Source organism: Strongylocentrotus purpuratus, unplaced genomic scaffold (assembly GCF_000002235.5).
Source record: "Strongylocentrotus purpuratus isolate Spur 01 unplaced genomic scaffold, Spur_5.0 spur5_scaffold_10, whole genome shotgun sequence".
NCBI classification, from domain to species: Eukaryota; Metazoa; Echinodermata; class Echinoidea; order Camarodonta; family Strongylocentrotidae; genus Strongylocentrotus; species Strongylocentrotus purpuratus.
In genome coordinates this window covers 26,600,258-26,625,232 of record NW_022145595.1, presented here as the reverse complement: position 1 = coordinate 26,625,232, position 24,975 = coordinate 26,600,258, and the positions used below count along the sequence as shown (strand labels likewise).

Genomic DNA, 24,975 nt, shown 5'->3' with positions numbered 1-24,975 from the left:
TCGCAATATTGTTGACAAAATGAAGCGCAATCAGGTGTTACCGTAGCAAATGTGGGATCGCTGTTTCTTTAAGAAATTGACCAGGCCCGGAGCTTAGACTATTGCTATCTCTGAATTGGAGCTATTATTATCATTACGATTGAAACACATGGTGGAGGTGATTAGTCCCACCCAGTAATGAAATGGCTCTGTTTATTTCTCCTATTCAGACGTCATGGGATCAGAATGCGTATGAACCATCTCTGTATCATCTCTCTCATGATTCCTTTTGATAATTCCTGGAAAAACATAGAGCCTGTCTATTATCTCAGCTCATCCTTGCCCTGTCATATCTTTTAAGATGCAAAGCCGCATGATATATTATGATTATATATGTAGTCACATGTTACAAAGAAAATTTAGCTCTTTCTCTTAATCTGATAAGAATGAAACGCTGGAAGCATGCAATAGAATTGATTTATCCTCTCTTAACTGATGTGGTTTGAATGAGATAGATTTATTGCTTACATATCTTTCAGGAAATTAATACTCACCTGGTTCCAAGTAGGGATATATCATCTCATCGTGCAGCTTTGCATCTTGGAATATATTTTGTCAGGGTTATGATGAGCAGAGATGAAGTATAGCTGTGCGTTTTAAGAAATTATGAAAGAGAAGACATTCAGATAAAAATTGCTTAGTATATGCATACTGTTGAAATATGAATCCAATTCATTGTATATTATGTTGACCATATATCTGTAATATATATATATATATATATATATATATATATATATATAAACAAGTCTGAACTTGATTGTGAACTATTGTGAGTCTGAAGGGAATCTGGGACCTGTTTCACAAAGCCTTTTTTCAATATGACAAAAATCAGTGACAAATTTGCTGATAACCAATCAGAAGCGAGGATTTTACTAGCTTATAACAAAAACTGTCATTTGTCAATGAGGACGAGTTTTGTGAAACGTGACCCTGGTATATACGTCATGAAGTTCTTTCATTTGAAATACAGACTTGATAACACAACTGGATGTGACAGTAATTATTATGTTTTTCAGTTTAAAGGTAATACAAAGTTTTGGTATGGGGTCATGAATTTGGTTCAAATGAGCATATTGGACGCATATGCGGTCCTACAATATTCAGTGATCGTTGTCGCGGTTGAAATCGAGTCTAAAGTTATGAAATTGTAAATGATAAACTATTTACGTTGTATAGCTCCCTCTCAAGGTCAAGATATAAATCAAAGTATACAAGAATATTCTTGACTAAAATCTACCGATTAGTTGTTCCTGTTCGGAAATTATATATCACAACTACATATTCTGAAATTTTCATGGTCGCAGCTACCATTGTACGGCCGTAGGCGCTATTTGAAATTTATCAAAATTTATCGGGAGCACCGGTAAATTCTTATATTCAATTTTTCTCGAAAGCAAAAGTACTTTAGGGGCTAAATTTTCTATTGCTTATAATACATCCACAGGGGCATCCAAATATATCAAAATTGTAAACAATCACTATCCACCCAATTTCCAAATTTTTCCAAAACTTTGTATTACCTTTAAGCTTCTGTCTATATTTTTCTATATTCATCTTTCGATGTGTCTATTGATCAATATTTTAATGTTTCCATCTGTCTATCTAGTCTATCTAGTTAGTAGTTAATGTATCTCTCTATGTCTCATATTGAACCTACCTAATCGGTTAATGTCTGTAAGATCAAACTCTAAATTGACACTTAAAATACAGCATCCCTTGAGTCTAGCCTCAACATTAAGCTTCATAATGGTACAGTGCCTAGCTCTGTCAGTTAGTCTAATGCCTCTGTAATCCAGACCCTTTGTTATGTCTTGTGATTAACATGGGTTTGTACCTGCAACACAGCTGCCAACCAATCCTATTTTTGGATAAATGGTTCCTAATTTTCTGCCGCAAGTTCAAACTAGTGGTACAAAAACCCTATTCCCCACATTTTCTGAAAAAAATATGCGTGAAAGCATAACAGAATGAGACTCTATTCCTAATTTTTGCTTTGTAAGGTTGGCAGGTATGCTGCAAACACTTTCCTGGGTAGACTCTAGCTACGCTGTTGAGCATGGTATATATATCGTGTAATTACAAGACAACCTGCCCAAGGGATACCCCCGTGTGATGGATGACTTCAATTTCATGTGTACTTTTCTCGGCAGAAAATTGCATCGTTGACGCCGCTTGCTCCTGCTTAATTTGTTTCTCTGACTGGTCTTTCATCTCGTCCCTCTGAATTGCAAACAGGAGTAATTCACTTTCTGTCCATTAAATGCTGGCATGAATATTTCATTGCTCTGACAAAGCATAATGAGATGAAGTTATTGCAATCTAATTTACGGTCTTGTCGCTGGCTGGCTGTCATGGGTGTTTGCACGTGTTAGCTCTCATGACATTGTTCGTTGACGTTGTTCTGTGCAAGGTTATGGCAAGCAGAAAGAATTATACGATTCCAATTTATTCTTGTATAATTGATATGGCAGCAATAACCTAATTGTGTTTCAGAACCTGAAGTGTTTTTATTATGTCCAGTGGGGCGTTTCACAGAACTTGTCATCAGTGACAAATGACAGTTTTTGTTATAAGCTACTGAAATCCTTGCTTCTGATTGGTTATTGTCAGTTTTGTCACTGATTTGTGTCATTTGTCATTGAAAAAAGGCTTTGTGAAATACCCCCCAGGTCAATACTTCCTGGTTTGTATTAATAGTTCTCTTGTGTAATACTATGTAGGAGAGTGTGGGTGTTTATGATATTTGTTCAAACTCTTCATATCTAGGGAGGTGCATCTCAGAAAGATTTTTACAAACATGTACTTGAGATGGTTTGTGAGTACGATTGTGAAACAGGAAAGTGGGGGCGATTATTATATTATTCATACAGAGACGTCGTACTTGGGACGAGTTTGCAGATGTTTTAGTTTCTGATGTTCTCAGCGTATCTTGCATCCGTGTTATTGTTCCCAGAGAAGAACAAGGTCACTTTGTCGTTTTAGTTATCTGTTTTTATATCTCTTTATCAATCTATTTCATCTACGCATCTATCCAGCTTTTGCTATATTTTCTTATGGTATGCTGCTCTTCCTTTTTTCCCCATAGAACTATACCTTCAACTTTTTATTCATCTGTTTATCAGTCTCATTCATCTCTATTTCCATTCATTAATTTTGTCTTTGCTCCAGAATGTTGTCCCAGAGAAGAATAACTTGATATCGTCTCTGCATTCATCTCTTTATCATTTCATCAATCTTTTTCATCTATATTTGAATGAATCTAACTGTGTCTCTGTTTAATGATCGTTCTTTCTTTTTTCTCTTTCCAGTTCTGTCCTGGTGGAGAGCTCTTTGATTACATTGTGGCTAAGGATCGTCTCAAGGAGGCTGAAGCCAGAGGATTCTTCCGTCAAATCATCGCAGCTGTGGCCTTCATCCACAACGAAGGGTACGCACACAGGGACTTAAAACCGGTAAGCATTCATACGAGGGTACCCAAGGGGTACACATATGGGGATTTAAACTGATAGGCATTTGTACATGTATATAATAATAATAATAATAATAATAATAATAATAATAATAATCTTTTAGTCCACTCCAAATTTTATTAAACCGAAAGCTATATGGGGTGCACAGAGGGTGCAAAAAAGTATGTATAGAATGGGGCAGTAGGGGTACCTCAAACCAGTTAGCATTTATGGAAGGGTGCACAAATGGTACCTTAAACCAGCAAGCTATATTGGAAGGGTGCACAAATGCTACCTTGAACCAGCAAGCTATATTGGAAGGATGCACAAAAGGTACCTTAAACCAGTAAGCTTGTTGGAAGGGTGCACAAAAGGTACCTCAAACCAGCAAGCTATACCGGTATTGGAAGGGTGCACAAAAGATACCTCAATCCAGCAAGCTATATTGGAAGGGTGTACAAAAGGTACCTCAAACCAGCTAGCTATATTGGAAGGGTATACAAAAGGTACCTCAAACCAGCAAGCTATATTGGAAGGGTGCACAAATGGTACCTTAAACCAGCAAGCTATATTGGAAGGGTGCACAAATACTACCTTGAACCAGCAAGCTATATTAGAAGGATGCACAAAAGGTACCTTAAACCAGTAAGCTTGTTGGAAGGGTGCACAATAACAGAGGCTCTTTTCTCCATTTAGCATTTGTAATTCAATGAAAAAACTTAAGGATAAGATATATCTGTGGTAGAGAATGCTCAAAGGAATAGCCCTTGTGCAATCAGACAAGGTGACCTTATGACATTTCTAGCATCGAGGAGGGAATGTCTAATCACACTTAGTAATCTCAAGGCACAGATTTCTTGTTTACATTCATCTGATGTAGGCTTAGTAGACTCGTTCTCTCAATGGGTTTAGGACAGTCTCTCTCTCTTCACGCGTAGAGCAGTCAAGTCTTGATCAAAGCTCTCAGATTATTTATAGAAGTGAAGACAAAAATATCTAGACTGGGCTTGAAGTTTACTTGTCTTTACCCCCAGAAACTTAAGAGAGATTCCCATTAAAAAAAAATTGGTCAGTTGGTGGAAATTTCTATTAAGAAATAAAACTCACTTCATAGCTATGTCTAGGTTCTCTGAAAAGTAACCCATGGAAATACAGAATGCCAGTGTTTCTGATTTGTGTCTGGGTTGTTGTTGTTGACATTTGTTGTTGTTATTTTTTTGTTTGCCTCATATTGTAGGCCTACACAATGTATAGGGCTCCAACTTTTAATACTTTTCTTTTTCTGGCTCATTGGATGAAATCAACTGAGTGGTATACTCTCTCTCCCAATATCTTCAATGAATTAGAATTCATTACATTTGTGCTGTTGCTCTCTAGAAACATCTCCGATATATTTTCCCTAAGTGCTCATTTTATGATTAGCTAATGAATATGACAATTATGCGCAGTGAAGCGAAAATCTGATAATTTATGCGAAGTACTAGCTTCATTGTATGGAGAGCACCATAGTAATTAGACGGCGAAAAGGTGCGTTTTATTATCGGCTGCTAATTGAGGCTGTTAAGGAATGATTTATGAGTCTCCTCGGGATGCTGTAAATGTCATCATAACCATTTTTACAAATTATGCCCTGATATAGAAGTGAACACTGAGAAGGAAATTAGAAAGAGAAAAGCTCAAATTCTTCTGTATTTAAACCAGTGTCACCTGCTTGGCTTACCAGCTTACAAAAGAAGATTATGATGAATGATAGGTGCACATAAAAATGAAAAGCAAAAAAATATATAAAAATATTCTAATACAGGTAGGAAGGACCTGGTCTGTATAAACCTGTGATAGCAAAGAAACAAAAGGCAAAATTACTCATAAAAAGTACTGAATCATGTAAAGGGTCCTCTTACAAAATGATGAAGTGCTGTATGTATTCAGTATTAAAGCAGAGGTCAAATTAGAAGTATGTACATAGTGTGAGATCAAATAGAGGAGATGTACATGTAAAAAAGATACTTCTTTCTTTACTACTATGATTATACTACAACCCCCTTCCACCCCCTCTCTCTCTCTCTTTCTCTCTCTCTCTCTCTCTCTCTCTCTCTCTCTCTCTCTCTCTCTCTCTTCTCTCTCTCTCTCTCTCTCTCTCTCTCTCTCTCGCTCTCTCTCTCTCTGAAAGTGGTATGCAGAAGGAAGCTAGTTGATGGATGCCTGTAGATATTCTTCCCAACATAGATCCACTTAACACACTTATTATACCAGATGGTATATCTAGTCATCTACTGCATGTCCCTTGTGGTCTTCTAAAGTACGTTTTGCAATCACGGACGTCTGGAAGGGGGGGGGGGGGGGCTTTTTTTTCTGTATCCAAGCTTTTCATTTGTGTGACAGAGAGAGAAAGTATGTGTGTGTGTGAGAGAGAGAAAAAGAGAGAGACAGAGAGAGCAAGAAAGAAGTATTCTTATTTATTTTTAAATAAAAGTTCTCACAAAGCTAAGACCTTTTTTTGTTTAGTTCAAGCTGTTCTCACTCTTGAGGCAGAGAGCTACGTTCTTCATATGTGAAAAGAAATCCCTCAAACAGCAAACTGACAAAAAGATGTTATACCTTCACTTTTCTTTATTGATTAGATTTTGTCAGATTTTTATATTTTGTGAACCTTATCAAGATTTAAGAGAACTTTTCTATGCCTCAGAACTTGTTGATCTCTATTTCTATCTCTCAGCAGCTCAGGTAGTATCCGTTTCCTACATGTATGATATCTTATTGGGAGTTCTAAGAATTGATATCTTTCAATGACTTAAGGCAGTCAATCTTGAGCATTAATATCAATTTGATAAAAGTTCTAAGTCTTAAACAGAATTGAAATGAAAAATACTGAAAGTGCTCTACCTTTTAATACCCTTTCACACTGGTGAGACCAATATGAGAATGACAATGGAGTAAACATGAAATGTGAACAGAGTCGCTATGAAAAATACCGAAAGTGCTGTAACTTATACAGGGCTCGACGCAGATGGGCGCACATGACATATGGGTGCCCCAAATCTCTGTCTGAACCCCCAAAATGTTTGCACTGGGCTCATGCATACAAACTTTAAATCTGTACCCCCTTCCAAAAAAGTTAGTGTGGAGTTCTTATGATACCCCATTCATACTGACAAGATTAAAACATTACATTACTTAGAATGGCCAAGCTTTAGTTGGTTATCAGTTCGTGTGGAGTCGCTTTGGCGGTGTGACTAGGATAAAACTCTTGAGGAGGAAACCGGACACTGTTTCTCGAAGATGATTTCAATTCCAGATCTATTCTAATCTTATTTCTCACATCCTAATAGCATCCCTGGGCATCTCTTCTCAGAACTGATAGGGAAACGGTATTATGATCAACCATCTGCCTCGGAGCTCCAATTGTCTTACTCTACTCAGGAAAGAGAAATTAATACCCGCCTCTAAGATGGAATTGTTTTTCCTGTTTCTGTGAATGTTGAAGTAATTTTATTCATTTGTTCCTATTTTATGTTCTTCGATATATCTTTGTTATAAAGCAAGCAGCACTATCTCTCCCCCTATCATCTTCGTTCATGTACATCACAATCTCCTCCCACCATTAGAAACAATTTATTGCTGTTGTTGTAATTGTCTATTTCTTTAAATTGAATGTTCCTTATTTTCCAATCTATTACACTTCGTATTACTCTCTCCTTTTATGCAAAATTATTGAATTTTTTTCTTCTTCTCTCTTTCTTTTCTTGATTACAGGAAAATCTACTATTAGATGAAGATCAGAGCTTAAAATTGATTGACTTTGGCCTGGCTGCTAAACCAAAGGTGAGTTATAGATCATTGATGATTATGAAATTTGCCATATTATGTGTCTCCCTCCTCTCCCTGCCTCCTTCCTTGCCTCTGTCCTCACCTCCCTTCCTCCCTCTCCACCCATCACTACTCTACCTCCTCTCCCTTTTCTTCTTCCCTCCTTTCCTCTCTCCCTTCCTCTTTCCCTCCCTCCCTCTTTCCTCCCATCCCTCCTTCCTCCCTCCTTCCTCCCATCCCTCCCCCCCCCCCCCCCCCCGCCTCTCTCCCATTGTTTATTCTTTCTCTCACACCACTCTTTTCCCCCGATATGGATGTTAAATGCATAAGTAGAATGATGTGAGAGGAATAAATGACAGGCTCAGACGGACATGAAATATTCATCCACATTGTCTGTCTCTCATGCTTTCAGACAAAAATACTTACAAAAACACTTCCTTAGTCATTATACAAGTCTCCCAACTCTTCTCCTTAAAAAGAGAGAAATCTCTCTCTCTCTTTGCCTCTCCCTTTCTCTTTCCCTTTCTCCCTCTCCAGAGTACTTCTCTTACTGTTTTTCTTTCTTTTTCTGAAATCTATGCCCCTTATTTTACATTAGAATGATTGAATGAATGAGATCGAAGAACAACATAATGCTCTGCATACTTTCCTTATAAACACAAATTCTTGCTTGTTTGGTAAAGAAAAATAATTGATATCCCTTTTACTACAGTCTTTAAGATACAGAAAATTTTACTTTATTACAGCAGCTATTTGTTACATTTCTCGAAATATGTTTTAGTATAAAGAAAAGTTATCATGGACTAACTCGCTAGTGCCTTCACCTTGTACGATGTGAAGTGTTGCATTTAATGGAAATTGTGTAAAATTGCTGACCAGTTTTATGATCCTGAATTATTCAGAATTTCCTTATCGTGCACTTTAAAAAAATAATCAAAGGCAGTCGTTGTAACTATGGTAACACACACAAATCGTGCAGGAGCATGGAGAAAGGTTCCTAGATACTTTTCTTCCGCTGAGAGGCAGAAAGTCGTTATCCTGTATTCTTTAAAGATGATTTGTCCATTTTACAGACCTAATAACCTGAAGTTCCATGAATCCAGTGGTATATTGAAAAGGTCTGTTATTAGGAACCTCCCACCAAATGAGAACCAAAAAATGGAAACTGACTTCCAACAAATAAATTTTGATTTGCTAAATTCCAGATATCTAATTTCTTGACTCCAAAATATTTGTACCTAATTCAAATTAAATTGACTGTTATATCAGTTGATTTGAAGAAAGAGAGCTCCCTCTGTAGAATATGAAAACAATGCTAAATTTTCATTTCTTACAAAGAAGTTTAAGAACCTATGGTTGTAAATTTCGCACATGATATTTGAAGGATATGTTTTATACACTCGCCAAGTTTGATGGAGTTTGCACAAGTCTGCGAAAAGGACTTACTGCCTTCTGTCTCTCATCAGATGCCTTATACTGTAGTCTAGAGAATTCATGTAGGTTTGAAACGGCCATTTGTTATGAACAATTGGGATAATTAAAGAGTTATTTGAACTACACATGTATTATACCTTTCTGTTTTTCATTCCTTATATTCTCACAAAGCCGGCAGTATTCCTTACTTCCTCTTATGTGTGAATACAAAATGATTTATTTCACCTTTATCAAGAATATCATTGTTATATATGAAATATAACATAAAATGTTGACATTTAATATTAAATATACAGAAAGAATATGTATGATAAACACGCCTTGCTATTCATAAAGCAGATTGTGTAGTATTATTGTACTTTGCAGAGCGATTCTCCCTGAATTCAGTATGGAAACTAGTTGATTTCCTTTTCTTTTTTTTTCAAGATATGTCTAGCATAGGATTGAGTCCAAGTTGTATTCTGTCCAACTATTGCTTTCCTGTGATTTCTTTCTTTTTGTGATACTAAGATAATATCATAAATGCAACTAGCCTGGGCATGAGTCCAGCTCACATCTTGCCAATCTTTTCTGAGAACCGTTAAAAGATAAAAACCATCGGTCACCGTGAGTGACCTCCTCTGGAATCAATTACCGACTCCTCACTTCCAGAGCGCTTCCAGAGCAAGTGCCAAAAATTTATCCCAAATGCCCAAGAGCATCGGGTATCCGTTACGGTCGAGAGTAACCTGAGCTGAAAAACAAGGAGCACAACTCCAAGATGTGTAAATGGCAAAGGCTGATGTCTTGAGTAACCGCAAACCAAATTCAAGGCACGTTGTCATCTAGATTTTAACCTAATATAACCAGATAATATTCGCAACTATAAACGTAAAAGTACACCTGAGATATTTCAGGGGGTGGTGTCAGGGGGTGGTGGTAGTAATGGAGTCTCTGCGGTACCCATCTTCCAAGAACATTCACAGACAGTTACTCCCACCACATCTGCTCCAGGCTTTTGTAACGTCAAAGATAGGATCATAGGGGTTAAGCTGGGGCTGTGGAGGATATTAGGTTTAGGGTTAGGTATGATGTTTAGTCCAGCTATTATTAACCCATCGCATATGGGAACCGACCAGCCCCTGTATTAAGCCTATGGTAATGAATGGATTTAGTTGTCAATGGGTTAAATTAAACACACATGTATAAGGCCAGGAGATGGAGGATTGGTCCTTTTGATGATCTTTTGTAAAGAAGACGTAAATACAATGTCAGCTTCATATTTGCCCTATTTAGTTTTGTGTTAACATAATATATGAGTTACAGATGCCCTTCTCGCTCCCAGCAGATACACCTTCAGTTTAATAAATTGTAATGAACTATTCATAGGGAGGGGAAAAAATTCTATATCCTCTCTTAATTTACATATGCAACATTGTTTTCCTCGTACATGAAATGCAAGTGAAATTCTATGTTTACAGTTTAACCTTATATAACACTCAGTAAATAATTTTGATAAATCTGAGATTGTAATAGAGGGCCTCCTTATACAACACCCCTCCCCCTCCCTGGTAAAGAATATTGTCTGAAGGTCTTCCCCATACTTTATGGTATACAGTGCTAAGTGGATGAGATCATTCCATTTCTCTAAGTGATACGAGCTTGATATATTGGAGCAGAGGTTGGCACTAAAGAGCTTGTTGTTACAAGTTCCCGTATTTTCCCCCTCCTTTGGCAGTTTTGAAATGTCACCCAAGTCTTGGTGTTTATTCTTAAAACGAGGGCAGTAATTATGTTTACAATGATTTGTGTGAGGCAAAGTAACTTGGTCTTCTAAAGATTCTCTCTCTCTTTCTGCCTCTGTCTATCTGTCTGTCTCTCTCTCTCTCTCTCCATCTCTCTTTCTCTCTCTTTCTCTCTTTCTCTCTCTCTCTCTCTTTATCACTATCTGTCTCTCTCTGCCTCTCTATCTCTCTTCCTTTGGGGTTCTGAGATTGACCAGAGTTTGTGTGATGGATTTAATCAATTAAGAACTCTGTTTTTCTAGAAACTAGAAAGCTATTTTCCACTGATCAATCAATCAATCGATCGAGAGCTACATTACTGTGTAAGTGCTATCAAGAATAGAATATACATGTATGTATCTTCTGTGGGTTATAATACATGGGGGTCCAAACTTTTGAATAGGACCATCATTTCTTTTAAGTTTGACCTTTTCTTGTTAATGAAATATATTTCTTCCAGTTTAACGTATTTTTTCGGTCATTTTATGACCTTTTTGATGTACCTGTAACTGAATTTATGTACATGATATAAAAAATTGTCTTTAATATCAGAAGCCTTACGGCCAAGGGTAACACTATGATTCTATTAGGAGAGATAATTGTGGGGGCGTTTTCTTAACGTTAGTAATGACTGCCACCCCTCGGAGCACATCTGCGCTCAATTATGGGTGAAGCGTGGGCCATTTTAAGAAAGGGCTGTCCTCACTGCCACCTCCTCACAAATTCAGACATCATTTCCAGCTCTCCATTTACAATCTTGATGTTGTTGCATACTCTCTTGATATATTAGGGTTCCCAGCTCTCCAGAAAATCAGGAAAAACCTGGGCCCTGTTTCATTAAACAAATGCTAAGTTTCAATGACAAATCTGCTCTCAGCCAATCTACAGTTATTGTAACTTGTTATCAATAACAAGTTTTGTGAAACGGGGCCCTGGAAAAAAGTTTATTTTTCAAATTTTTTTTTCCATTCAGGATAATGTTAGGGAATTCAAGAGAAATCACTCAACTCAAGGAATACAAAAACAACATTAAATTTACAAAGAATGGTAGGAACTGTATGGACTGAATGCATGCCAAAAGAGGCTCCACACCACTCAGTGATACAAGATACCCTGTCCATGAGAACACCACCTTTGCGTGCCCATGCACTTCCCTGCATGAAGTCATCTGTAGGACTACTCAGTCGTGCCACTCCATATTGTGTCTTTTACAGTAACATTGACTGCATTCTTCGGATGCTCTTCTCTCTCTCCCTCGCTCTCTATTTCTCTCTCTCTCTCTCTCTCTCTCTCTCTCTCCCTCCTCTCTCTCTCACTCTCTCTCTATCTCTCTCTCTCTCTCTCTCTCTCTCTCTCTCTCTCTCTCTCTCTCGCTGGTCTGATGTAAACACTTGAAGCTTTGCCCTCATCTCCCGCTTTCCAGCCAATGAATTTTCCTTGAGTTTGTGGTTCTCGGGTAACTTAATGCAGCCTGCCCTTCTGATAGATGGCCGCTAAACGTGCCATGACATCTCTGTAGGGAGAAAAGAGGCAAAGGGGAGATATAACCCATTACCCCCTGGTACTATAAGTGATCCCTGTTACAGCCTATGGAATGAGACAATTCAGTAGTCATCAGGTTAAGATTTACCACTGTTTGTGAAGAAAGACATCAGACAAGTTCCTCAGATACTGTTCTGAGTGTTTGAAACTTTAGACCATTTCTGAAGTGGTTTAGATTTTTTCTCCAAAACGACATAAAGCGACATATTTTCCAAAGCAACATCTTAAGATGTGATAGAATCACAACATTTGGTTTCTCATTTCATGTCAATTTCTAGTTTAACAGTAAACTGTTTAATCAAACATCCCAAATCAACATTATACAAAGCAGAGCACAAGACTAACACATGGGCGCCCAGAATCCGAGTGCGGATAGTAGGTTTTATGCAACAGGGTCCTGGACTTAACTTTTTACAGTCTATGCATGAGCCCTATGTAATAAAACTTCACAGTTTACCCTGTATAATAAAGAGTACCTTTGAATTCTCAAGAATAGTTTTGATGTTTATCTCTTCCGAACACCCACAACAAAGAAAGTGTAATGCAAGGAAAAATGAATTGATGGTGTGTAAAATTGTTTCATTGTGTGTATTATTCAGAGGTCAGAGTTGTGTCTTAAGTTGCTTGCAGTTAATAAGGGTATATAGAATTTAATATATATAATTATATCAGTCTTTAGAATCTCAGTTAAGCAAGGATACGAAATCCTTGACCGGAATCGGCATCGAGCTCTACCATCTCAATTCGGTCTAAGAAAATTATATATATATATGATTCAGTGAGCCATAGGAGTGGACTCTCTTTAACAATCCTTTTGTATTAAGAGGCACAGTTAAGGAAATTAATGCATGAAAGAGAATAATGCATTTTAATTCAATATTTTTGTTAATCCAACGACTTCAAAGAAAGATCTGACAGTTAAAAGTGTTAAGGGTCAGAGAAAAATGTTTTTCATATTGACAACCTGACTTCAAGAAAAGTATGTTTTCGTTTTCATATGTCTGATTAAATTTGAGATTAGGGCAGTCATTACTGCCATCAGCATCTAAGTGGTATAAAGAGACAAGACTTGAAGAGAATGAATTAGTCATCATTTAATTGTGTGTTGTTGACTGCCTTGTTAAGTGTCCTTTCAAGGAAAAGCTATCGTGTGACAGACAATCGGGACAATCTTTGGTGCTGAGTTACACAGTGAAATCCTAGAACTGCTTGAAGTCTAATAGGATCATATTGAATTGACAATCATGAGGGCAGCCTCGGACTGAACTCAGAACAACCCCTGGATGATAAGTGGGCCAGCCTCTTAGTAACTTCTTGGAAGACCTTTCTGGACTGGTAATTTTCCTATGAAAATGCAGAACGGTGTTAGAAACAGTTTGACTGGAGACATGACAAGAAATCTAACGAGAGACGATAGAATTGTCTTTGAAAAGTATGCATCCATCTGCATCTAATTGAATATCATGTTTCTAGGCAGACTATTGGGCTATACTGTCAACATGAACAATTGTACAAGATGAATCTAGTCATGCTCTAGGCCCCAAGATTGTTAACATTAATGGGCTGCAGTGTTAGTAATTACCCAACCTTCCCCTTGCACCCCAGGGAGATGTTCCCATGGCACTCTCACATTGCGATGTGACTGTCAATGTGTTGTGCGCAACCCCTCTCAAGCTACACATGCCGTATGTACAGTATTTATATCTTGATACGTGCAAGAAATGGGATCGACCTTGTAGTGAGGATGGGTAATGCAAACAGAATTGCATTTGTTTTATTCCTCTACCACGGTTCATAACTCCCAATGTACCAAGTCCACATCTTCTTAAGATAACACATGACTGAATTCTCATCAAATTACTCCTTTCCAGTCAAGTTCTACACTGCAGCGTAATGAACGAATGGGCGCAACGCTAACTGATCCTTGAAGATACTCTTCAGACACCTCTTCTGTTCCAATCAATCTTCCTGCTCAATGAGGCTTGAATTACCAACGCACCCCTCAATACCTGAATACTTGAACTCATGCTTTTAATACGAGAGCAGTTAATTTGATTGCCTACTAGATCTGTATTGGAATTAAAACGACCTGCTGTAGACATTATTTAGTCTTGTGAATCAGACTTTATGTGAGTGGTGATCATCATCATGTCTTCTATCTTCTTCACCTCTTTGTTATCTTTTGAATTCTTATCTTCATTCCGCATAATTTTGTTTGTTCAACTTGTCCATCTTTATCAGCTCTTCAATGTTCATCTTGTCATAAATGAATCTCAGCTGTGTTGAGTAATCTTGTCTTGAAATGAGATTCGTTGAAGCACATCCTATGTTGTAGAAGCTATACTGGCTCCACATTCTCCATTTTGTTAGAAATGTAAAACCTGTACTCCACATGGCTTTATTTCTGAGTATTACAATTTGATATTACGGTCTAAAAAGTATCTTTATCCCTTACCTGTACCTAGACAAGCTGAATCTTGATGAACTTGATGAAATCTTGACTGGAATTATTTCCATCTATAGAAGTCCTTTAAATTTTCAATCATGCCAAGCGATAGATCAGTGCACCTGCTTGGGACCTGGCCTTCGTTATGAAAGAATTCCACCCCCATCTCGCCCCTCAATAAGCCCCTAGTCAGGTTGTGCTTGTCAGTTATAGGTGGGGATGAGGGAGGGGATCTACTCTCCAAAGAATTCACAGTTAACCGCATCTCCATATTGTCTTAGGGAGGTGGGCTGTAAGAATTCTTAGCGGCTATTTATCTGACCTTTTTTCAACACTATTTGCCTGTGTGTTGTTGTTACTGGATGGTTTTGTTTGTTTCTTTATTTTTGCCGATTGTTTTCATTCCATTGTCTTTTAATCATGTTGAAAGAAGTGTGCTAACAGTCCCCGCCCACCTTCCACCCACTTCTTTAGATGCTTCTCCTTTCCTTAATTTTCCTTGTTTTACTCTGATGGATGCATTCTATTTCACTTTTACATCTGTATCTCTCCATCCCATTTAATGATTAATTTGAGGTTTGTGTTTTCTGATCTTATTATTGTCATACTATTCAGACTTAGTTTCTTAACTACAGTGAGAGAAATTATTTCTATTAGGGCTCTTATGAGAGTATAACCACACCTCAATATGAATATCTCTTTTTTCTTTGTTTGTTTGTAGGGTGGTATGAAGGATCATTTAGAGACGTGTTGCGGGAGTCCAGCCTATGCAGCCCCTGAGCTGGTGTCTGGAAAGGAATACATCGGTTCGGAGGTCAGTATGGTGTCTTTAAAGGGGGAAATGGATGGTTTTAGCAGGAAAGTTGAACAGTGCTAGACCGATTCTAAAATACAGCAAAAAATGAATTGGAGAAGTCGCTAAATATATACATCATTCTAAATTTGAAGAGATTGAATTGTTTTCATTTGATATACATGTATCTTAATATTATCAGTTCACTTACACAGCTACATGTCTAATTTGAACAGAATTAGAGTTGTCCTTAAGTCATTTGCTTTTCTTTCTACAAATTATGCATTCATTGACTTTACAATATATACAATTATACAATCAGTCTGGTATATTGCAGTTCATTTTCAATGATAGCTCTCTGTGACTTTCTATGGAATGTTTGTTTTATGCATGTACTGATTTAAGAATGGTAGATTCTGTTAGAAGTTTACCATGATAGGATATGTGGAGAAAAGGATAAAGTGAATTGAAATCAATAAAGAAATAAATAATGAGTTTAATTGTTTTTCTTTGCAGGCCGATATATGGAGCATGGGTGTGTTACTCTATGCACTACTCTGCGGTTTTCTTCCATTCGATGATGACAATGTCTCCCTCCTCTACCGCAAAATCCTTTCTGGTGTCTATGAAGAACCTCCGTGGCTTTCAGTTGAAACCAAAGAACTCCTCAGACATATGCTACAGGTAAGTGGGATCCAGTTTGGTTGAATTAGAGGTAGTACAGTGAAACCTGTCTATAAAGACCACCCAAGGGAGACAAGAAAATTGGTCTTCATAGGTAGGTGGTCTGTATGTACCAGTTCCTTTAGTACATGTTTCAGTGAGAAACTATTTTAAAGGGAAACACAAAATGTGGTCTTTGTAGACAGGTGATCACTAAAGCAGGTTTGACTGAAGATGCAAGAAGGGTAATGGGAGCGGAGAATAATAAAACTCTGGAAAGATCAAAACAAACTCTGCAAAACACATACCGTTGCTTTAGGTGAAAAATAGAATGTATGAAATTTATTGATTTGTTGATTGTGGCAGAGAAATTTACTAAATTTTTTTTTTTTTGAAGAGCTGCTCGAAAAAAGAGAATAGGTACACTAGGCAATCATATTGTATAACCTTGTTGAAAAAAGTAAACAATTCTAAAAGCAATATAGGTATCAATCAGTTTTTCACATTGATATTTATTACATGAAATAAATAAATGAATAAATTAACATCAAATAAATTCAGGATTCTTTTTTCCCTTTTTTTTTCTTAGGTCAATCCAACAAAGAGAATAAAGATGAAAGAGCTGATTATCCATCCATGGGTCGTCCAAGCATTCGGTTCACCTGTAGACTGGGAGAGCAAATGTGAGGTAACTAAACGAGAGACAACATTCATTGCCAATTTAGAGATTTAGTGATTTGATAATGAGAAAGTAGTTGAATTAGAGATGAGCAGCCATTTTTTTTAGGGAGGGATAAAAATGTGTATATTTTTGTTAGTAAGGAAAAATCTTAAATCCTGTATAATGATGACAGAGTGCATGAATAGTTTTATTAAAAATATTAAACAATGATGTGTTGTACTAACCTACAAGAAAAGGTGGGGTTGTATCAAGAACATATTGCCAAAACAGCTGAAAAGATGTTTTATTCAATAATTTTTTATTGTGAAGACCCACAAAATGAGATTCATTTTCTGATGTGTTTTGTGTTTTCCATCGTTATTTATTACAGAAAAATCAGCTCAATTTGGACTGCATAACAGAAATGGCAATGCATTATGGGAAGTCGAAGAAGGACATAACTTCAACATTAAAACAGGTGAGATAATCATTTAACCCTTAAACCCTTCTCTGTAATGAACAGATAAAAACACAATAAATATTTGTCTTCACACATTATTTCTACAAAAATCAAATACGTATCCATATCCAATGGATAAAGACATTTCTACCAGGAATAGATTGAAATAAGGATAATGGAATTTTTTTAATTTCATCAAAGAAAAATTAAGGAAAAGATCAGGGAATTTCATCATTATAATCGTTTAGCGTCCATTTTCCCCACGCTGTAGCATTTCATTTCCCGCTGGGGTGAGGCCGGATACGTGTTCTTCTAGTCTCTCTTTCAGGAAATTTGTTTTTATGAAAAACTGAGAACCTTGTTTGTATCAACCCTTACAAAATCACATTTGACCTTTGACCCTGTGACCTATTTTCTTTGTATTACAGTGGAAGTATGATCACATGACAGCCACATATTTCATCCTACTAGCAGCCAAATATCGAGGTAAAACGGTCAGACTACCCATGGCCAATAGACCACTCACAGAGAAGGTAAGAATGGTTCAACTTGTCATCATTTAGACACAGAATACTGAAATCAGACATTTGTCAAGATGTATGACTTGAGTAGCTTAGCTGAATGTGAAGTCATGTTCAGATATGAAGATTGTGGATAATCATTATTTCATTTCATTTCATAGGGCAAGAACGATACTCATTCACTCATTTCATTAGATGCTCATTTTCATCTTTTAGATGAAAAACATCCAGAAAAGTATTTCCCGAAAATGTTTGATTGACAAAGTTTTCTTCCTGACATCATTCTTGTGCAGAACCAAACCGACAGTGCAATGCGATTCCACCACCACCACCATCAACATCATAATCCTCACAACCACCATGATAACCTGGAGCCTCCTACCAGCTCACCATACATGTTCAGTTCAATGGAAGATGGTTTAGAAGATGAAGAATCCTACATCATCACGTCATCTCCTCACCGACGGACCGCTTCAGAGCGACGTCACTCAGGTGACCGTAGGAGACCACGCAGCTCTCAGAACCCTCGTGATCGACCGGTCAGTACCAATCTGGACGGGACGTACGTGAAGCCAGGAGACCTCCTCGGGGAGGACACGTACATGGTCCATACGCCGCTGGTATCGGGGAAAGAGAACCATAGAGACAATGAAGGGTTTGTGAAACCTGTTGGTTTACCCTTAAAGACTCCCGTTAGGAGACGCAGTAAGAGTGATGCCAAGGAGAAGGCATCGCAGAAAGCCAGAGGTGCCGCCTTGAAACAACCTGTGGTTCCAACGCTATCGCTACCTCCAGTGGTTACCCCCTCAAGGTCAATGGATGGTGACCTCAACAGGCTGTCCGTCAACTCTGCTCGTAGCACCGGTGCCTTCGATATCCAAAAGTGAGTGTCGTTACATGCTAGTTCTATGCCTCTATTGTTGATCTACATGACAGTTTCAGCGTATGTGGCTCAGATATCTGATATCTATGATCTGGGTCCCGTCTTACAAAGAGTTGTGACTGATCCAAATCAATCGCAAGTTTGCAGTCTCCTATCTCTTATGTACATAGTTGCAATTAATATCAATCCCAAAGAAGTTGCAATTGATATCAACTCTTTGTAAGACAGGGCCCTGCACTATAAACATAGAAAGTTTATTTTTTTGGATGTATATTGGAACTTATTCCTCAAAATTCATACCATCCAAGGCACTGTTTCACCAAACCGTCATATGTTCAAGTTCGCTGACATCTCATTGAAACAAATACATGAAGATTAACACATGTTTGAATTGGATGTCTGTGAACTTGTACTTGTGACGGTTTTGTGAAACAATACCCTGATAAACTTGTTCAGCAAAGTGACTTTTACGCTGGTCTCTGCCAATTTGTTAATTGCCCAGAAGTTGAAAGTTGACTGATGTTAATGTTGATTTAAACAGACCGTCTGAGCTTGCAACCTCTTTATTCAACTTAACACTGATTTTTTAGATTTTATAGAGCCATTTCATTCAAGGATTACATTCCATTTCTTTGTTTTTTTGTCTATAGTTAATTTTTTAATTCATGATTCTTTGTTTATTTCTTTGTAGAGCTGTTTCCATGGAGGATTCTTTAGACCGAGTGATGATGGAGGATGGGGACATAAAGAGACACGGTATAAGTGGTTCAGCTAAGAAGATCTTTGGTAGTTTTGAAAAGGGAATAGATAAGATGATAGACCTACTTTCACCAAGGAGAAGATCTACTGCTGGCATAGATGAACCAAGAAAAGTCAAGGTACCTATTCAACTTTTAAATTATTTAAAAATATATACATTATAATAAAGTGTTCAGACTGATGATTAGTTACTTGTGTCTCCATTTCAAATATGTTTTTATTTTCAAATGGACATAGACATCCAAATCATAAACTTGCTTTAATCTAACAATATTTTGTTTCATTATGGATATTTTTTTTTCTTTTTCTGTTATGGTTTTGCTTGATTGGTTTTATTTGTTTGATGTTTGTTTTACTTGTTATAACAGAAAATAAGAGACGGATGTTACAACCTTCCTTCTAATCATTGTTAAGCTTGTTTTCAATTTATGATATATAAACACAATTCTAATTGGGGGGGGGGGGGGGGGGGGGGGGGGGTCATTTCTATGACGTTTATTTACTTTATTATTCATGTTTAATCATATTCTGTTGTTTTTGTTGCTTTCAAGAGAAATGAGTTGAATTAAAGTTAACTATGTATACATTTTGTGTATATATTTTAAAATCTAACATTCAATCTAAGTTTTGGTTGCAATAAAGCAATAATAATAATGATAATAATCCGTCATCTTTTCTCTTCTCACTAGGCTCTGTACAATGTTTCAACGACCTCCACCCTTCCAGCCGATATAGTGGTAGAGAGATTAAAAGAAGGCCTCATGTATAGCGATATAGACTCCTATAAACAAAAAGGGTAAGTCCTGACAACTTAAGGAATATTAATTCATCAATTTATCTTGGGCTTGAGTCAATGGAAAACATATGTTATCCCTAGAGCAAGCTCTGTTGAGTGAATAAAGAGACTGCTGCAATAAATACAAGATCTTTATTTTGGTTTACTTTAAAAGGTTATGACACATTAAGTTGCTTACTATTTTACATGGTGTCATACATATCAAATTGTCTGTAGTAACACATTTTGTGGTATTGTGGTAGTTGAGTGGTTTAAGTACTTGACTTGAAATTCAAAGGTCATGGGTTCGATCCCCGACATGGCACTAATATCCTTCGGCAAGGCGTTAATCTACATTTGCCACTCAATACCCAAGAGAGAAATGAGGACCCGGTTTGATGACGAAAGCATTTGTGTTAGTAATTGCCTATGCCCTCATGGAGACCATATGTAGGAATACTCCCCAGGGAGTGGAGATGGTGTACATTGTGGGTGAATAATCGGAATCTGATGACCAGGGTAATAATATCTGTAAAGCGTTTAAAGACGGTATCACGTATTAAGCACTATATAAATCCAGATTATTATTATTAAACAAGGTAAAATCCCAAAGATAACATTAGTGAGATATTACCCAAGAACCTAGTACACTTTTACTACTTTGTGTGGTTTGTGGCTGCTGTGGAAGCTGTAGGGATGTTAGATACTAAAGAAGTGACTTTACCCAGTTCCTATATGAGTTCTGTCTATGTTCCTGGTTCATTCATACATACTTCCTCCTCCCCTGCTCTATCCAGACTGAAGAATTCATCTATAATGTATCTCCATCTTTTCCCGTCCTGTTCAGGTACACTCTGAGATGCAAGAAGCAAGATTCCAAGGGAAAGACAGTCCTCTCCTTTGACATGGAGGTCTGTAGATTGCCTCAGATGGAAATGGTTGGCATCAGAAGGAAACGTCTTAAGGGCGATACCTGGGAGTATAAACGCATGTGTCAAACCATCCTGGAACACTCTAGACTGTAGCGCCCTCTATAGATTGCCTCGGATGGAAATGGTTGGCATCAGAAGGAAACGTCTCAAGGGTGATACCTGGGAGTATAAACGCATGTGTCAAACCATCCTGGAACACTCTAGACTGTAGCGCCCTCTATAGGTTGCCTCAGATGGAAATGGTTAGCATCAGAAGGAAACGTCTCAAGGGGGATACCTGGGAATATAAACGCATGTGTCAAACCATCCTGGAACACTCTAGACTGTAGCGCCCTCTATAGGTTGCCTCAGATGGAAATGGTTGGCATCAGAAGAAAACGTCTCAAGGGTGATACCTGGGAGTATAAACGCATGTGTCAGACAATCCTGGAACACTCTAGACTCTAGTCTAGCGCCCTCTGGAGGCCGCCCTTCAAATCAAGAAGACCTGTGTTGTTCATTCATGGCCTATCACCACTAAACTAAGATTGCATCTCTTTGGCTTTTGTTTAAGAAAGACATGTTTCCAGAAAATAAATTCTTGGCACTTCATATGCCGATAGTTTGCAAACGGTTAATACTGACATACCGGTACACAATGTCTTATAAGAGTCAGAAGGAAAATTGTATATGAAGAGATATAAGTTTGGCTCTTAAACGACGGTGCAGAATTCATTTGACTGATTGTAGTCAGACCTGGTCCTGGTTTAATGGTGATAGGTCCTGATGGGTAGCTATTTTAATCATGACTGTCACATGTTATAAATCATTAAGTGCCAATGTCAGAAATTCTAGTTTGTAGTCGATGACATCTCACTGCAAATGATATATATTTCTGATGACGAACTTTGCTCTTTGCATCAGATATTCTTTGTTTTTATCTATTTTTATGGTGAGATTCTACGAAAGAGGGATGTTATGATCAGCTGCTAAGTGGCGAGGTTGTTTTTTTCCAAATTGGAAATGTGATGGAATCTGTGAAGAAGAGGTGTTGACTAGCGATGTCAATGAATTCTTGGAGAATGTGTTGTTATTTGAGTAAACCCCATCGGATGTTGAAATGGTTGCAAATAATACACCCCACCTACTTCTGCAACACTATCCTAGTTGATTATGCAAAACAGTATGTTTTTGGGGAGAAAAAAGGTTTTTTGATGGTGATCATGTGGTACATAATGTTGTTATAGAATTGAGGTACAGATAGGAATTCTTTAGCCTGTGAAAAGATAAATGGCCCCAATTGCTACAGACCGCAACATAAGAAAGAAGAACCACAAAAAGAGGAGACTTTTTCTCATTTAAGAAATAAACATTCTTCATGATGGTATTTTTGTATAAAACTTCCAAATGTGATATGTCCAGCATGTACAATGCACAATTTATAGTGTGATTCATATAGGGTTGGTATTGGCTATTAAAATGAGAATGATCTTGTTTTGTTTAGAGGGATATTTTCATTTTTTTAGAAAGACCAAAATGAATTAAATCATCAGTTTTATAATCATGAAGCTTTAGCTTTCAAAATGTATGGTTAGCTACGAGATCAACTTGCATTTTAAACAAATATTTTCATGAGAAAGATTTAACCTGGGAAATGCTATTGTTTATATATTAGTTGATATCAAGAGTATAACTATTGCTATGGAAACATACATGTAGATGGAATGTTTTGAGAAACACACCGTCTGAAAAAGCTGTTCTTATTTAAGCGCCCTGTATGGACTAAGGTGTGTGGAATAGGGTATCCTACTATTCATTTAAAACTTTGTTTGTAAAAACATGATAAACTATTGTGGGAGAAAAAGAAGAAATCATGTGAGAGAGAAAAAGAGATACAAAGAGACAGACAGACAGAAAGAGAATGATAGAGTATTAGGGGAGGGAGAGGTAGAGAGAGAGAGAGCAAGAAGATGAGAGAATCTTTGTAGTTGCAATAACTAAGCAGGCCTTTTATAATACACTGATTTCAGGAAGGCAATTTTTTTAATTTATCAAAGAACAGACATTTATATTTCAATTTAAATTATCATTTGATGAAATGTTTTTATCATGCTTGGGTGATTGTATGTATATTTGACCTTATTGGGTAGTTTTACTTCATTTGCATATACATTTGTGTACAGTTTTAATACTTGTAAATGTGATGATGATGATGATGATGATGATGATGATGATGTCAATAATGTTCTGTATTCAGAAACAGACATCTTGTTTTTTATATGAAGCAGGGGTGTGCAAAACAATTTTTAGAGGAGGAGGAGGAGGGAGAAGATTGTAAGAACAATTATTAATTTATTCTTCTTATTATGCGGCTGCAAGGGGACCAAGGCCCAAAGGTCTAGATTTATTTGTGGTGCAATGCCTAGAATTTAATCTGAACATGTTTGGGTTGCACTGAAAATTAGCACATACACACACCAGGGGGGCGTTTCACAAAACTTGTCATCAGTGACAAATGACATTTTTTGTTATAAGCTACTATAATCCTTGATTCTGAGTGGTTATCAGCAGATTTGTCACTGATTTTTGTCATTTGTCATTAAAAAAAGGCTTTGTGAAACGGGTCCCAGTATAGCACACACAGACTTACTAGAACACCTGACTATTAGTATCGTACACACTCCTCTCTTTCTCTACTAGGGCAAAAGCAATATTCTTCATTCAGTTGAAAATCAAACTTTATTTCTGTATTTTTCATCAGTATAAAGATTAAACAAACTGTAGTTGGTACATGCAAGTTTTTTTTAAATATATATATATATATATATATATATATATATGATTTTAATGTTCAATGTGTAGGTGATATTTGGTGAATACACACAAATTAATTTGATTGTTATCTATTTTAATCTGCATAATATTGAATCTTGACTCAAATATGATCAGATTTAAAGGCATGGGTCTGGCCAAACATAGGAGCACAGGAGCCAAAATGTGTATAATAACAACAGGAAATCAATTCAAAGTCTCTAGACGACCTTTCTTTTTTCTTTTTTGTATACTTTTTTATATAAGCATAATCATTTATGTATATGAAGCTTTTTACTGTTGATATTTTCCTTTTTACTCAAATCATTTTTTAAAGAAAGTAATAGTCTAATTCAGTTTGTAATTCATTCCAGTTCCAGTGAATTATTAAGAAACATTTGGGTCAGCATTCAATCTTCTTGAGGAAACGGAGATTTCATCCTGACTAGCCCTATTATGTGGATATTTGAAGATAAAAGTAACATTTTAACAATTTCAATATTTTTGTGAGCTGCTGCATTAAAGATCCAGATATTGCATCCCCCCCCCCCCATTTCGTCAAAAAAATAAAAGAATGATTATAATAGGTAATAACAATGATAATAATAAAGGGAAATCTTGTTTAGAGAGCTGTCAAGCCAAAAGTATTGCCATTTAGTGGATCTATGAATCGTGGGTATTTTGAATAAGAATCGAACAGAATAATATTATTTTGATACACTCTTATTCATTTCTCCATAATTATGTAATATTTATTACTCTTATTGCCAGTAAATGCCTTGAATTATCTTTGAAGTCTTATCATGTACATTCAGTGGGGAAAAGTGTATTCTGTGTTGAGTAAGTTTAACAATTGTATGAATTATTGGTTCATTTGTGATATATGACATAGTTATTAATGGTGATAACAGGGATATGATACGCATATTCTATCTCCTTAGGTATTGATAACAACTACACTTTAGTAGTAAGGAAATACAATTGCTACTTTGAAAAGAATATTAGAAACATATCAAAGTTAATCAGGTTTTAGGAATATGTATGGATTTGTTGGGAACAAAGACTATCCCACGATCCAACAATGATATTCATAATCAGTATAGATAAGCGCATCTTATGCTGATAGCTTCAATAGCACTTCAAAAAGCCATGCTTGAATAAGAATACTCACCATGCCTGCCTTCATCAGCTTGAGTTAGCCAAATAACCCACTTTTTTAAACTATCCCGCTCACAAATTAGCCAGTTAATTTGCG

General features: G+C 36.8%; 1 protein-coding gene across 1 annotated transcript in view; it reads left to right on the top strand.

Moving 5' to 3' along the window:
* LOC576359 (maternal embryonic leucine zipper kinase) overlaps positions 1–24,515 on the top strand; it is a 37,580-nt gene extending 13,065 nt beyond the window's left edge. Inside the window, exons 5-15 of the mRNA XM_776674.5 lie at positions 3,351–3,494; positions 7,245–7,313; positions 15,205–15,297; positions 15,793–15,960; positions 16,529–16,627; positions 16,992–17,078; positions 17,489–17,593; positions 17,875–18,464; positions 19,156–19,342; positions 19,913–20,019; positions 20,846–24,515. Of these exons, the coding sequence (XP_781767.3) occupies positions 3,351–3,494; positions 7,245–7,313; positions 15,205–15,297; positions 15,793–15,960; positions 16,529–16,627; positions 16,992–17,078; positions 17,489–17,593; positions 17,875–18,464; positions 19,156–19,342; positions 19,913–20,019; positions 20,846–21,023 (1,827 nt within the window). The 3' untranslated portion in view covers positions 21,024–24,515. The remainder of the gene's footprint in view (positions 1–3,350; positions 3,495–7,244; positions 7,314–15,204; positions 15,298–15,792; positions 15,961–16,528; positions 16,628–16,991; positions 17,079–17,488; positions 17,594–17,874; positions 18,465–19,155; positions 19,343–19,912; positions 20,020–20,845) is intronic.
* The last annotated feature ends 460 nt before the right edge of the window (positions 24,516–24,975 follow it).